At 42.3% G+C, this 15,395-nt stretch overlaps 1 protein-coding gene across 2 annotated transcripts in view; it reads left to right on the top strand.

The window, feature by feature from the left end:
• Positions 1-4,362: 4,362 nt before the first annotated feature.
• The window catches only part of LOC120453117 (transcription factor kayak), a 29,205-nt gene continuing 18,172 nt past the window's right edge, over positions 4,363-15,395 (top strand). Inside the window, exon 1 of one of the 2 annotated variants that reach the window (XM_039637657.1) lies at positions 4,363-4,977. In XM_039637657.1, the coding sequence (XP_039493591.1) occupies positions 4,378-4,977 (600 nt within the window). In that variant the 5' untranslated portion in view covers positions 4,363-4,377. Of the gene's footprint in view, positions 4,978-10,473; positions 11,274-15,395 lie in introns of those variants that run through there. The other variant, XM_039637658.2, reaches the window with a different exon arrangement.

Genomic DNA, 15,395 nt, shown 5'->3' with positions numbered 1-15,395 from the left:
ACTTTTACCGCCTTAAAGATGCCGGCGAAGTCGTGCGACTTGAAACGCCCACGGCAATTGCAGAAGAACGGCTTCTGTTCTTGGGCGCTCCGAAGAATTCTTCTGTGAATTCTTCGCAGATTTCTTGGGTTACTCTTCTGTTTTGGCTCCCAATATTCGCAATATTCGTTATGTTCGCGTGAGTTGCGATGCACCCATACCAATAACTAAGCAAACTGGCTGTTTCATTGAGTGGCGCACACAAACGCGTTCGCGGTGCAATTAAAGGTGTACGCACTGTACGTGTCTCGAGTTCACTGTACCCGTTACCTTTCGCGCGTATTATTAACGCAAATATACACGAAATATAACAACAGCAGCAACAAGAACAACTCGTACATCAAAAATGACTTAAAGCCCCGCCACACGTCAATGGAATAAATGCGTTCGGTAGACTGGAAAAAACAGTTTTAATGTGTAATTCCTATTAAATTAAAAAAAAATGTGTTTTTTATTAGTATTACCAATAGTATTGTTTCTTTTATTAAAATTCATAAGTTACCTGCACATTACTTAATATATATTACTCAGTATTCTTGCGATCTCAGTGTTTCTTGCAGTGTAGCTGCACACATTCGCTTCGGTATTTACTTGTGCGTAAGTGTTTGCGGCGATGGGACCGCTCCCTCCCCAAAAACGGAATAAAAACAATTTGTATCCTCGCGCTGCTCGCTCCATAAACAATGGAGAATGTTGCATCCGCCTTTGTTTTTGTTGCCAGCTTGTTGGCGCTGTTGTTGTTGGCGTTATAAAAGTGTCATTAACATGTCAACGGGTCGCCAAAGTTCGCCCAGTGTTTGCGGTGGGTGGGAGGTTGTTTGTGGGGTGGGGTGGAGTGGAGTGGGTTGGTGCTGGTTGTCCACTAAACGAGCATGCAACTTGATTAAAAATGTTTGCGAGCGACCACCAATTCTATTGAAGGGGCTGTGCATATGCAAATTCCGCGTTTTTATTAATTTTAATCAGCAGGAAAATAAAACCCTTAAGCCCGCTGATGCAGAGCAAGAAAAGTATGTATTATTCAACAAAATAGCCGGAAAGAAAGCTATATTTGATTTTGAAAATTCGGTAGAAATACATTTTGTAAAAATAAAGAAAAGAAAGTTTCTGAAATGTCAAGCGTATCATAATCAAAATTCTTATCGTGAGTCATTAAACGTATGACGAATTTAACCAAGTTTAATCATAAGCAAAACAGTTGAGTTTGTCAAAATACATTAATTTATTTCTTAATATCTGCATTTGATCAATGCTATAATTTAATGAGCTCTAATTTGTTTGCGGTGTAACCTTTCTCCCTTTTGTTGTCAAGCGCAAAAGTTAAACGGTAACAGGCCCAAAGTTCATGCCACTCTCCCGCTCTCCGTCCACCCACTATCACTCCCTCTCTATATCCATCTCTCTCTCTCTCTTGCCAAAAACAACTTCCAGCAGCAAGGAATAACAACAACAAGAACCACTGGGACAGAAACAGCGGGCAAAAACAAAAACTATGTGACGCCAGAGCAGAAAAGTCAATGATCGGCTGGCGCTGACTGGTTGTTGTTGCTGTTGTCATAATTAAACCCGACAAATAAAATTTGAAGAAAAAAATAAGCGGCCGCCGCCGTCGCCAGGCTGAAATACAACAATACAACAATGAGACAACAATAAATTCTTCAATTAACATTCGCACAGGTAAAAGAGAGAGAGAGAGCAGGAGAGAGAGGCAGCGCGCAGAGAGCGTGACAAACTGTCAGTGCACGTGTGTTGGAGTCCCCGCATGTGAGTGTGTGCGTGTGTGTGCCAGGATCATTTGCATTTTCGCAAGGTGTCGCATAAAGGCAACAACAACAACAGCTCGCTGATTAAAATGCATTTACAACAACAGCAAACGGGCAGCAAAAAAAAACAAGAACAAATTTCGCCGCTGCAAAAAAGTGGGCACGTCGCGCATATTTTAGTGATCCCCTCTGTGGTTGTTGTTCTTGTGGTTGTTGTTGTTGCATAGATTAAAAATCAGCAAAACAAAATTTTGATAGGCAGTGCTGAGCGCTTCAGCTATTTTAAGGCTGTAATACTTGTGATCAATGAATCAAGCAAATATAAAATTATTATATAAAATTAAAAATTGTATATAAAATTTTGAATTTGTGAAACAAACATTCTTTTCAGATTCGATTTCAATAATTTCAAATCCAAGATAGAGCGCGTGGAAGTTTGAAATGGTTTGTTTATACAAAAGTTTTTTTATATGTATAACTAGCTTAAGGTTTACATTGGGTAAACAAGTAACTAAAACTTGTCATATGACCTCAAGAAAGGGATTAAGAATAGAAAGGTGATTAAAAGTATATCACATGTGGTAATATTTTTACTCTACTTATTACTTAACTCATAATAAAAAGCTTGAACGTCTATTATTTGCCCATATATTTGTCTAAAGTTACATTTATCTAAACTATAACTATATATAAATATATTTAGCTATAAATAGGTTTCCACACAAGTGCGCTGTGAAATAATAATACATTTAGTTCCCATAAAAAAGCTAAATAAATATTGAGTGTTTCCAATTATGATTGACCTGGAACCACCGCCCTGCTGTTTGTTGTGCTCCTGAAAAGCTGCCGCCTTCCGATCGCACTTGTTGTTGTAGTTGCGCTGTTGCTGCGGCTGTTCTACATACTGTTATTGTACAGTACTGTTGTTGTAGTTGGAGCCGCTGCCACCGCTGCCGCCGCCGCCGCGTGCCAGCGGGGATTAGTCATACCCATAGTTGTATGACGGCGACGCAGGCAGCCAAGAAGACGTCGGCGGCGACAGTTCGCAGTTCGCAGTGATCTATGGACGGGCGCACGGAGCGGATCGGCTAGTTCAGCCAATTGGCGCCAAATCGCAATAGAGGGTACGAAAAGTGTCGGGAAGCAGCAGAGGTGTTGGCGAAAATCAAACACTGGACCACCCCGCACATGCGAGATTAGTCACAAATAAACGAAAAACAAAAAAAAGTGGAAAAGGTGGAAAAAAGAGCGAAAGAGCCGAAATAAAACGCGCCTCGTAATAATTTGTTTCTTCGGCTCGTGTGTTATATTTTGTTTTTACTGTTTGGGTTTTCGCATTTAGTAGCCTTTCAGCGCAGTTTTTTACCTGGTTTTCGGAGCGCAGCGAGTAAAATATTGAAAGCCCCCAAAAAAACGAACGCGAAAAACAGAAAACACAGTGATCGCGATCGCACTTCGGCTCGCGTCGGCTGCCCTCGGCCGCCTTCGGTGGTGCGCGTGTGTGCGTGCGACCGTGTGTGTGTGTGCGCCTTTGAGCGCAGGTTTATCAAAATTTTCATTTTCAGTTTTAATACACTTTCTGCCGCGCTGCCGTGTGGACGTCTTGCCTACAGTCCTGGCTCTAAAAAACCAAATAATTCGAATTCGAACAACGCGAGTTGGCGGCGACTGAGAACGTGCTGTGAAAGATTTAATTCGAAAAATAACAAAAGCAACTGGATGTCTGGCTAGCGAAAAGCACTTACTTACTTGCGTACATTTGTGTATCTAAAAAGAACATGCAGTGTCTGGTTTTTTCGATTCCGTCGCCTGTTTATGGCTAAATCACGTAATTTAATCCGTGTTTGTTTGCCCGATTCGGTGTTTGTTTACGCCTCGTTTACCGTTACCCAGCCACTTGGCCCGCACGTGCTGATCGGAAATCGCATATCGAAAATTTCCAATCGATCCGAGGGGCGGACAATCGATCGCGAACTTAATAAACCGCATTTTAAAAATATGCAAACTGATGTAGCGGTTGACTCATCAGCGTGAAATTGCCAGGAACTCATTCGCAAGCAGCAAAACTTTCTGTGTAAATATCTTCGGAGACTTCTGTCCCGCAAATTGGAGCAAAAATACCAATAGTCACTAGAGTCAATAAGTCGATGAGGAAAAGTATTTAATACTTCTATAAATCGCAGGTTAAACATGAAAAGTATAGCCACACAAATAATAAAATCTTTCAATTAAGAAATCTTATAATAAACGTAAAGTGAAACTTCTGTAAAAATATTTTGAGACTAACAAGTGAATTTCTGACATAAAGTGCCTGCATTACGCCTTAATAGTACTTAACTTAACAAAACCCCTCAATCCAAACCAATTGCCAAAAATTATATATAGCCAAACAAAAGCGTGTTACTAAGTTTCGTACAATTAAAAATACATGTAGTAAGTGCGGCAAACAAAACACGAGCAGCGATAAATCAAGCCAAAAATAAATTCGCAAAAATAACAAAAGTAACCAACAAACAAAGGAGAGCAGGAAATTGCAGCATCTTGTGATAAACGCTGACAATTTGTTGCCCGTTGAATGATTGCACTAAAGGCCACCGAGATGCAGCACAACAACAACGCACTGCAGCAGCAGCAGCAACTGCAGCATCAACTGCTGCAGCAACATCAGCAGCAGCAGCAGCAGCAGCATCTACAGCAGCAGCACAATTCGCCCGATAATAATTATATTTGGGCAAACGGGCACAATGCGAATATCAGCAGCAACAACACAATGTTGCAGCTGCAGCAGCAGCAGCAACTGCGTGCCGCCTCCTGGATAACCGATTGCAACAAGCAGCGCCACATTAACAACAATAACAGCATGAATGTCAATTACAATCAGCAGTTGACGCAACAGCAGCAGCAGCAAACGCAGTACATGCAACCCAATTACAACAACTACACGCAACATCAGCAGCATCTAGTGCCCGCAACAACATCCCAATCCAGCAACCACTTCTACCAATGCCACCAACAGCAACAGCAGCAATTCCTGGCGCCCACCACCACAACAGCAGCAGTGGTTGCAGCAGCAGCGCATCAGCAACTCCAGGCGCAGCAGCAGCATCAGGCGCATCAGCAGCAGCAGCAGCAGCATCAGCGGCAAGATTATGCATCCCTTCAAATGAGCAGACAAGTAAGTGGAACAGTTAATACTAACGATAAGAACATGACTTGTTTGTGCGGGTAATATGGAATCTGATTCTCGAGGAACTCCAAAAAAAAGGGTTTATATGAGAAACTGCTACTGAGCATAGATGAGACATTCAAATTACACTCGCCAAGACGCTCAGTGTAGCATACAGTTACAAGTACACAAGGCGGCATTATGATTGGCCATCTCCCTCATCCCACAGCTCATGATTTGTGGATGCTTTTGTTTTGCGGTTTGGTGGGCGGCGCTTCGCCCCAAGTTGAGGTCTTACTTGCTTTTGTTTCCGTTGGTTTTTCGCATTGTTTTTAATTGCGGCCTAGTTGTGTGCGATATTGGGAATTTCAAAGCTGGAAAAACTAGACAAAATGGCGGCAAGGGGGCGTATACTTGATCTTGAGCTTTCGTCGCGCATACGACATGTGGAGCACAGCGTTCCCCAAAAATTAGGCGCGCATACTTACTTTATCTGAAGTAAATATTTACTGCTCGCTGTGGCGTGGGAAAGCCACTCCCCAAAATAAAAAAAAAACACACATACACTCAAAATAAGGGGATAAGTAAATAAAACAAACAATAAAAAATACATTTCGCGTAATTTAATTTGTTTCAACTGCGAACAAATAAAAAACTGGATCTCCATATATACGTATATGTAATTTGCAAATATATATAGAGGCGATTTAAATAAATTTAAATTAAGCCAGCAGACAGTTACAGAGTTAAGCGATCACAAAAGGGTTTATTTAACCTCTCGAAAGTGATGTTGACCTGTTTTCACCCCATTACAGCAACTTCTCGTTGGTGACATTTAATTTTAGCCCTCACGAGTTTCAAGTGTATTTAAAGCTGCTGAAATCAGATCAATTATAACAATTATGTGGCTAAAGTCACGCAGGCAGGCACATCGCAAATGATATGGTCAGTATGCATTTCCGAAGTTGATTTAAGCTTCACATTATAATTAATTTGCAACAGCTGTTTGTTTTATTTCGAAGCAAATCAGTCCTGGAAATACCTTTGTTATTAGCTAGGAAGTAGTAGGCATTACTCTCCGTAAATCCACTCGAATATATTCAAGGCAAAGTGATAGCTGGCATGAGTGACTTTTTGTGCGATTGCCGTCACAGGGGCATTATCTTTTGGCAGAAAACCCCTTTGCTTGTCGTTTAATCTGGGCGATCGTCGCCGCTCTAGAGTCCCCGCACCTGATAGCGTCATGGGGTAAAAATACGGCGGTGATGCATGCCCACATGTGTCCGTGTCGCGACGGAAAGTCTACGCTTCTGCCTCTGAAATACACAATCAGAGGCCAGCAGACCTTCTGGCCGGGAATACGACAACCTGAGCGACAACCTGAACAACAACCTGAGCACGGTGACGGCGAACGCACGCCGTAAGCCGATCCGGAGCACCTTCCTCCAGATAAGAAGCCAACGACATAGTCACGAACCGCTGGCCAGGAAGTGTTAGCACCGTAAACAGCCCCAAGTCCACGAGTCCGCATGGCTGAAAGAGAAAAAGCACACACTCAGCTGGAAAGCGAAAACGTCGAACGGAAATGCCATCAGCCGAACACTCCAGACCACATTCACAGTACACACTTATAGAGTACCATGTGTGTGGGCTTGGGTTTCGGAAACGGACTGATTCTCGCCACTTATCTGCGGACCTCGGTGTGGGCCACCTTGTGGGGAGTTGCCATGACTAGGCCAAATCGATTCGCATTGGTTAGGCTTGCTATTTGCCTATGGGTCATACGGTTGCTTATCAATCAGGGCAATCAAACAATCAAACTATCAGCAAGATGCCGGCGAGATTCTCCAGCGGGTGCTGAATCATTAGGTTGCGGGTTTTGATTAGCTTTTGCTATAATTGTATGGATCTGAAAACGGATATAAAATACTATGGGGAATTCTCTTCACCTAAAGAATCAGAAAAGCTGGGAAAAAGTATATCAAATCATTCACATTAACAACACTCCTGTTTCAACAGAATCGTATACGGAATAAACCGATAATATTTACCCATGAAATAGGGTAATTTATAACGATAAGCCATTCTAAAACTTTTATGCTTGTATTTGTTTTATCGATTTCCAAGAAAATATATGCTATGAAAGTCTTAAGTGCTTGGGAAACTCTTAAGACGACATTAAGCCCTTTGGAAATGGAAAGTTTTATGTTGATTTTAGAGCTGTCCTTGAACTTGTGTTGTTGGCTTTTTGTGTGTGTGTGGGGCAATTTGTGGCCTCTCTGTTTTGTTGTTATTAATTATTACAAAAACAATTAAGCGCTCGAAATTAACAACTTTAATTTGCAGTCGTTTAGGTTTTATTGTTGCCATATCTGTTATTATTCCGTATGCTTAATTTTTTAATGAGCGTCGCTCGATTTGTTTCTGCCTCGTTTCTGGCTGCAAAACGGTTCTACAACAAACTCATTAAGTTTTCTTAATCATTTAAGCTGCAGCTAGTTGGCTAACAGCCACGCCCCGCCGCCTTCCCACTTTAGACCCATTAGCGGACCCAATAATCAGCTGTTTTTGAGTGAAGGTCTCTTGGATTTGCAGCGCGATTGTTTTGGGATTTATTTTTCTATCGATGGCTGGGAAAGTGATTGTCCTTGAAGTTGCCTTACATCCACTGCAAAAAAAGCCAAATAAGCAAGCACTTTTCATTTGAAATTGCACGTGCACTTTTGTTGCAGCGGAAATAGCTCTGAATATGATTAATACCTTATATAGATCCCTATTTGAACATTAAATCCCCGATTGTTTTCAAAAACCTGTAACTTTCTTGGCTTATTCATTCGATACCAAGAAATATAAACAGTTTTCTGGGAACTAAGTGACTTATTGGCGAATCGATGACGTCGCTCCATGACGTGATCGAAACTTTAATCAATGTAAACATTATTCAAGCGATCATATCGCCAAGTAAATAATTAAGTATGCACTCAAGTTGTGTGGACTTAAATAAATTGAACGGCAGTCAAGCACTTGAAGTGAATTATACATATAATTATAATGTAATTTAATCTTTGAGATGCAAACACTGAATCGAGTTCAGAGTAAATCTAAATTGATTGGGAAAACAAATGTTTGCTGCACGTGTTTGACAGTTGAACTTATTTATAGAGAGCTTAATATAAATACTTAAAAAAAAAAAAAAAATAAAAATGGATGTATTTTCAAATGCCAAATTATATCCCTTTAAAATAAAATAAAAACTAAAACACACTAATCGTGTCGTTCTTGTAGTCTGTGACTCGTTCTAGTGATAAGTGGTACATATTTTAAATAGTTTCCGCTTCCGATTTTGATCGGCACTTCCAGCGAATTCCTGCCCCATAAAATATGATCTAGAATGGTAACCTAATCGGAGTTGCCCCCGTGAAGTCGCCTGGCAAATTACAGCCACATTAGCATCAAGAAAAAGGCATTCAACCCCCAGCCTTGATACACGTACATGTGTACATATGTATATCCCTCGTTTGGAGTCCAGAATCGGGAATTGTGGATTGGGAAGTGCTAGGGCGTCGCCAGGCACTCAGACATGGCTTATCGGGCTCGTGCTGTGAAAGGAGTCTCAGTCGAAGTCCCAGTCGAAGTTCCAGTCTCACTGCCCGCCCAGCTAATGGCCACAAAACATTTCGGCTACCTGGACACCTCACCTAATGGCAGCGCATCGCACTCGGACTCGGAATCGAAATCTGAATGGGAATGGAAATGGAAACGGATATTAATGCGTGTGCGGCGCATTTCTTCGGGCTAATAGACACATTTAGCATTTAGCACGCGCCCAAATGCATCTCGCAGATACTCGCACTCATTAACTGACCTCAATCGGCAAATGTCTGCACTGGAAGAAAAAAAAACCTTGGATGGGTTTCCCAGCTTGAAATAATAATATGACAACAGCAAAAGAAGAAACTTTAATCATATGCTTTATTTCACAATATTTTGAAACATCACCTTAAAACATCAGATCTGAAAAGAATATGATAATATCGAGCCCCGATTTCTCCAGATTTGTGTAAATTCAACTGGATTATTCGGCGTGTGGCACTTGCATTGGGCGCCAATTGGCGTTGGAATCGTAAATGGAAGGGGAATATACACAGGTAACCTGTCCGCATATCTGAGCCCCTGAAAGTCTCTGAATATCTGTGGATTGCGGGCGGCCCACGGCAATTTCTCAGTTTCTCCAGATGCCGCTGTATTGGTATTTATGCCCATGTATCCGTGGGTAAAACCCCGATGACTCATCGCCGTCATCCATTTCAGAGTGGCGATGCGTGCCGCGCCACTTTGGCATACATAACACACAAATCGGATTCAAAACCAACCAAATCCAACATGTGCCCGGGCAACTGGTCCGCTCTCTTAAGTGGTCGTTTTGTGGTGGGGGGAGGGAGTGAGGCATCGAGAGAGAATGGAGAAACCAAAACAAAAACGTATCTTCAAGTGGAAAATGTCAACAAACGAGCTGCGCGCCAAATTGCCACTTTGAGTGCATTCACATTGAGCTGAGTGGAAAGTGAATCGCACTCGAAATCGAGCCACTCTCTCGCTGAATCAAATATCGCATGCGATAACTGCCCGACATTCAACTTATATCTGTATCTGTGAGATTGATTCCTCCATCGCGCTCTCTTTGGCTCTCCCCTTTTCGCCGCATCATTCTGACAGTTATTGTGTTGTCTCTGCTTCACACCCATATTCGTCAGGGCCGCGAGATTCATGCGGAGCATACGAAAATCGCTCAGCCGGGTTTTTCCATGCGGTTTTTGGCGGCTTTATGGATTTTTCTGATTACCAATTGTTTTGGATTGCTTTTGCGGTGGTCAAGGAGATATTTTTGGGATGTGTGAAATTCCGTGACGGCTAACGGAAGTGTGGAATTAAAAATTCAACGTGTTAATTGGCATTATTGAAACGAAATTAAGTCAAGTGAGTTGCATGTAAAATGATTTCAATTTAGCAGGGAGTTAACAGTTCCGAGAAAACCTTAATCAAGTGGAATTATTAAATAAAAGTAGGCAACGAAATAAAACATCTAACATTTTGTTTTGCATACTTTTCAAGAACTTATCCATGATACTATTATAAATATTATTGTTTTAGAAGTGTAATGCTAAAGTATCTCTAGCTCTGCAATCCCAGCTCTGCAACTGGTTCCGATTGCTTCGGTATCTTCTGCATCCCTGGCATCTACGCAACTTGAATTTCCAGGCTTCCCGCTGGTGTGCGTGTATCTGTGTGGGCCGCTCGCTGCGCGTGTGTGTGTGCGCGTGTGTGTGCGAGGCAATGGCCAAGACGTCACCCGTCTGTTCGCTGTAGAGGAAAAGAGAGAGGAGAGGCAGAGACAGAGGCAGCGGAATGGAGCGAGCGGTCGGTCGGTCTTTTGCCGTCGCCAGTTGCCAGTTGTTCAGTTATTTTTCGCTTTTTGTTAAGGCAACTTATTGAAACGCGACTGCAGCAAACGGCAGCGGAAAGCCACGCGGCCGTCTCCCTCTCACTCTCGCTCTCGCTCGCGCCACTCTCTCTGTCTCTCTCTGTCCCCCGTCAGTGCCACCCAACACCCATCCCCCCCACGCCCACTAGTGCTCTCCCGCTCGCACGCGCCGCGAGCCACGTTGGTTGGAGCGAGACAAAGAACCCCCGCCCCCGAAACAAATCCAGCCAACTTGTTGTTGTTACACTTGATTGTTTAACACTTTCACAAGTGCAAAGTTAGAACATTCCCAACAAACCGTCTAAAAATTGCAAGACATCGTAATATTCGCAATACAGCAACGCTTTTTTTCCGGGAGAGCGACAGAAATCCGTAGATAATTACGAAATATTCAACCTAAAGTCGTTCAAAGTTCGATAAACAACGGTGCGTGGTACGGGGCGTGGTTCGCCCGACTTTAATCTACAGAATCGACTGGAAAAGGCCAAAAAGGCGAAAAGATAGTGTGTGTGTGTGCGTGTGTGTGTGTGATTGTGTGCGAGTGTGCCAGCTGCACATGTAAGTTTTGTTTATAATCGCCCAGTGGAGAGCAGCAACAATGAAAGTCAAAGTGGAGCGCACAACGAAAAAGCCCGCCATCGCAAAGCCCGAGGATCCGGATCCGGCGGAACAGGACAGGCTCAGGATGGAGGAGGATGACCAGGAGGATCAGGAGAACCAGGCGGTGGAGGAGGAGGAGGAGCTGGACTTTCTGCCCGCCGATCTGAGCGCTGCGATATCGACGGCGACAACGAAAATAGCAACACCGACGCGCAATCTTATCGTAAGTGCGATACTCTATTTGTGTACCCTACATACGCGGGTATTATCAGCTGGCAAACGGGTTTACTTCGCAGCCAACTGGAAGAATCCACAAGTGGAACTGCATTAACATAGTTCCGTGGGAACTCCAGAAGTAAACTTTCTTATAGGGCACATCAGCACATCGGTTTAACTCCGAGATATGCAAAGATAATTTAGAGAAACCTGGTCAATAAGCCCAAGATAAGGCTGGGAAAGATAGGGCCTTGTAGTTCCATAGCACATTGGTAAGAATAGAGAGAAGCTGAAAGGCATCGCTTAAACTATCCCCTGAAGTTTGTAAAAAAGTTAAGATGGTTTATGCTTGAACCCGGACACTGAAAGGGTATATTACGCTTCGTTACCATCTGCTTTTATTGCCGTTCACTTGGATCAGTGAAGAGGAAGTGGGATAGCAGCGGATAGGAACGGTCGGGCGGTACAAACTGGTACTGCATAGAACGCAATAATTCCGTACTCCCCCCGGTTTTTGGATCTGAATCTCAACATTTCTCACAGAAAGCAGCTGAATGCTAGGGCCGACTTTGTCTGTGAGGCAAAACGAAAACATATAGAAAACGGCACACATACGGGTCTGGAAACTTGTTTAAAAAATATATTGAACTTTTTTGTTTTTTGTTGTTGCCATGTCGTATACTCGTCTGCCTTTTTTTTATTATGATTATTCGCCGAATTGTGTGGTGCGCATTTTGTTGTAGCTTTCCATTGTTATTGTTGCCGCTGTCTCGTTTTGGGTTTTTATTTCGTATTTACTTTGTCGACATCTTTGGAATTTCAATTTACACTTTTGTTGTTGTTTCGCGCTGTCACTCTGTGTCGCTCTCTCACGCACACAACCCAGTTTAATCGAAGAGAGAGAGCTGGATAGAGAGAACCTGAGAGCGCGTGCAGCTCACACAGATACTTTTATCGCATGCGAGAGAGGCAACGTGAGTGGGAGAGCAAGCGAGCGAGCGAGTGAGTGGGTTATTGTGCATTCCCTCGTTGCACTTGATTCGTAGTCGCAGCCAAGGTTGCCCTCTTTGCATTTGTTTTTCTATTTCTCTACTATCTCTCTATTTCGGATCGTTTGGTTTTCGGATATTCCCCTCCCCCTTCACCATCCCTCATGTATCTCGTATCTGAGAGATATTTGCACCCTGCATCTGTTTCTTTTTTTGGCGTAGGTGCGGTCTTTATTTCTGCTCGATTCTCGTTCGCAACACGTGCATCGCCAATTTCATATTGCTGCAATGTGGCCAATAAGCCAAGAAACCGTTTGGAGGTCAAGGCTTTCGCTTCCGTTTCTAATTGGATTCCACTTGGGGCTGCGGCAATCTATGAAATACTCGATAGCATATTTATCTAAACTATGAATTTGCCGCATTTCAGTATGAAATCGCATCGCACTTTGGCATGAAGTTTATTTTCAAAGATATGTTTTTAGATGTAAACTTACTGTTCATATCCTCAGATGGACATAAATATTTGATCATATAAGCAATGATGCCTACCACTCAAGTGCCCTTTCATCTGCCTTAAGAATTCAAAAGGGAAATCTTGAATACCAAAATAGACTTGTCTTCTGTTCGCCACACAAATCCCTCGGCTAATACCAAACTTGACAAGCGGCATACATGCTTACCGCCTCCTATATCTTTCCACCACAATTTCCCATTCGGCTGACACTCGAAATTATGCTGCAGTTGATTTCGCCATAGAATTAAATCCAATGCCAAGGTCAAGTGGCACTCAGATGCTACGCCTCACCCCCGTTCTTCACCGCTCTTCCCCTGAATACCTCAAATCTCCCCCTTGATATCTCGCTGGTATTCCACTTAGAATGTCAAGCGACTCACGCGTCGAAATGTTTGAGATGCGATGGAGATGGGGATGGGGATGGCGATGTGTCGATCAGGATGGGGTTGGTGCGAGGGGTGTTCACTGTATTTTGCAGCGAGTATATACAACTGAATATGGTGCTGTGCACTTGAACAACACAAATTGCCTTTATCGCATTGCACTGCATAAAACATGCAGCGTGCTACATAAATATTCCATGCATTAAAAGCAAACGCATTAAAAGTCACGAGCAAATCGGCTAACGAGCTGCGAACTCTCCTCGGAGATAACCTTTTTACGGATTTTTATGCTTGCACACTTGGGGTCAAGAAAATAGGGTTTTATTAATTGCAAAACACACGCTAGGGATCACTCTAGGTATGATGGGTTAAGAAAAGAAAAAAGTTTAACAAAAGATCACTTAGATGGTAGTTATGTCTTCTTTTCAGTTAAAAACTTAATTGTTGCATATCTTGGTATAAATTCTTTTTGATTTTTGGTAGTATTGGTTTTAAAATAATCGAATTTAAAGTTAACTGCCAAAGTTTTCTTTCGTTTCGACCCCAACTGTACCCACTCTCGTTCGAATAATTCGTTTTTTAGCACTTTATAATCACGATCGGATATCCAGCAGAAATTGCCGATTTAATGTGCGCATCAACTAAAAATAAATAAATATAAAATTGCCAATGCCTTGGCCGCCGCCTTTGTTGCCATCAACATCAGCGTGCTCACTTAGCCAGCGAATAAATAAATAAATGCACACATATCACAACACAACACAACAAAATAAACAATTAATTATTATTGTTCTTGTCTTGTTGTAATTTCGGCTTCGGTTCCTCGACTTTGCGTTCTGCTCCTACGTTTTTTATGGCGAAACTTTTACGACATTTCGCCTTTGCCTTTGCCTGTCCTCGCACTCGATTTCTCATTTCTTATTTCTTATTTGTCTTTATTATTATTATGGCTTTCGATTGTTCCAGGAAAATGTCAGGGGATTTCGTAAACTCAATGCACGTTCATAGATTATAAACCATATAAATAGATGGTGTAGATAGCAGTGTGCACTTGTAATTTCTCTACTAAGCACTTGTTACCCTCAAACGAGTTCTTTGATTGACTTTTGGCCTTAGAATGTGTGGGTTTCGGGGGAAATTTGTAATACACCTTACCAGAACTGATAAGAGTGGGTAAATATAACTCTTACTGCTCAGCGTAAACTGGAAAATGATCAGTCAGTTCAATATGGGCTTTATTGTTAACTTCCCCTCTTGAAAAGTAGCGATGTAGTTTATTAGATGGGTCAATGATAAGTCTATATACATATAAAATCCAGCTAGTTAGTTGCTTATTTACATAACAAGAATATTATTCAGCATAAGTAAAGTAACAAATGCTAGTTAACTCGATCTGTAAGAATAAACACTGCTTATATGGTGAGCTAGCATTTTCTTATCAGCTCCCCACTATATAGGTTATCCAGATCTGCGAAGCTTCTAGCCTTTTTTCTTTCTTTAGATTTGCCATTTCCATTGGGGGAAATCACCACTACAAAAGATATATCGCTATCTGCACTTAAAAGACCGTTTAGCTTGAGCATTTTGGCGCTACGCTAATGAAATTATCTCGTGACGTCAATGGCTTCAACTTAGCATTAGTTGGGGCCTTTGAAAAAATCAACTTTGAAGCAGAGGAGCCGGTTTCGAGCCGCGTTTCATTTGAGAGCCAAATTTGGTCAACACGGTCGCTCCGCGCAATGACGTCACAAGTTGGGGGAAAGAAAAAAGCGATCGCTTTTCAATACCCAAGGCTATTTCCCCACGAAAACCAAACCGAGCATTATGTCATCACTTACTTGAGCATTTCCAACTAACGAGCTGGTAGAAATATGGAAACAGCCAAAGGAAAATGTCAAAAGGTGCGTGTTTTCGCACTAGCTTTCGATTTTCTCGGAATCAAAATGGGGCCGTCATGGGAGGCAAAAGACGGAGAAACAAATACGTTTATCAGGAGCGCTGTTTGCAGGGGGATTGGTTGGGTAAGGGGTACAACTGATTTGATGCGCGATAGATGGGGACTGATATCGCTTATCTCTAACATATAGACACCACGCAAATTGCGAGTCACGTTTTCATCCGAAATTGATACAGATAGCGGCTAAAGTGATTACAGGCCTTAATCTGGATGACTAGGGTAAATACATTAGTATAATACAAATTTATTAATTAAGATATTAATTAGGTTTTATGAAAATGTATCC

The sequence above is a fragment of the Drosophila santomea genome, chromosome 3R (assembly GCF_016746245.2).
Source record: "Drosophila santomea strain STO CAGO 1482 chromosome 3R, Prin_Dsan_1.1, whole genome shotgun sequence".
Taxonomy (NCBI): domain Eukaryota; kingdom Metazoa; phylum Arthropoda; class Insecta; order Diptera; family Drosophilidae; genus Drosophila; species Drosophila santomea.
This window is presented reverse-complemented; position numbering and strand designations above follow the sequence as displayed.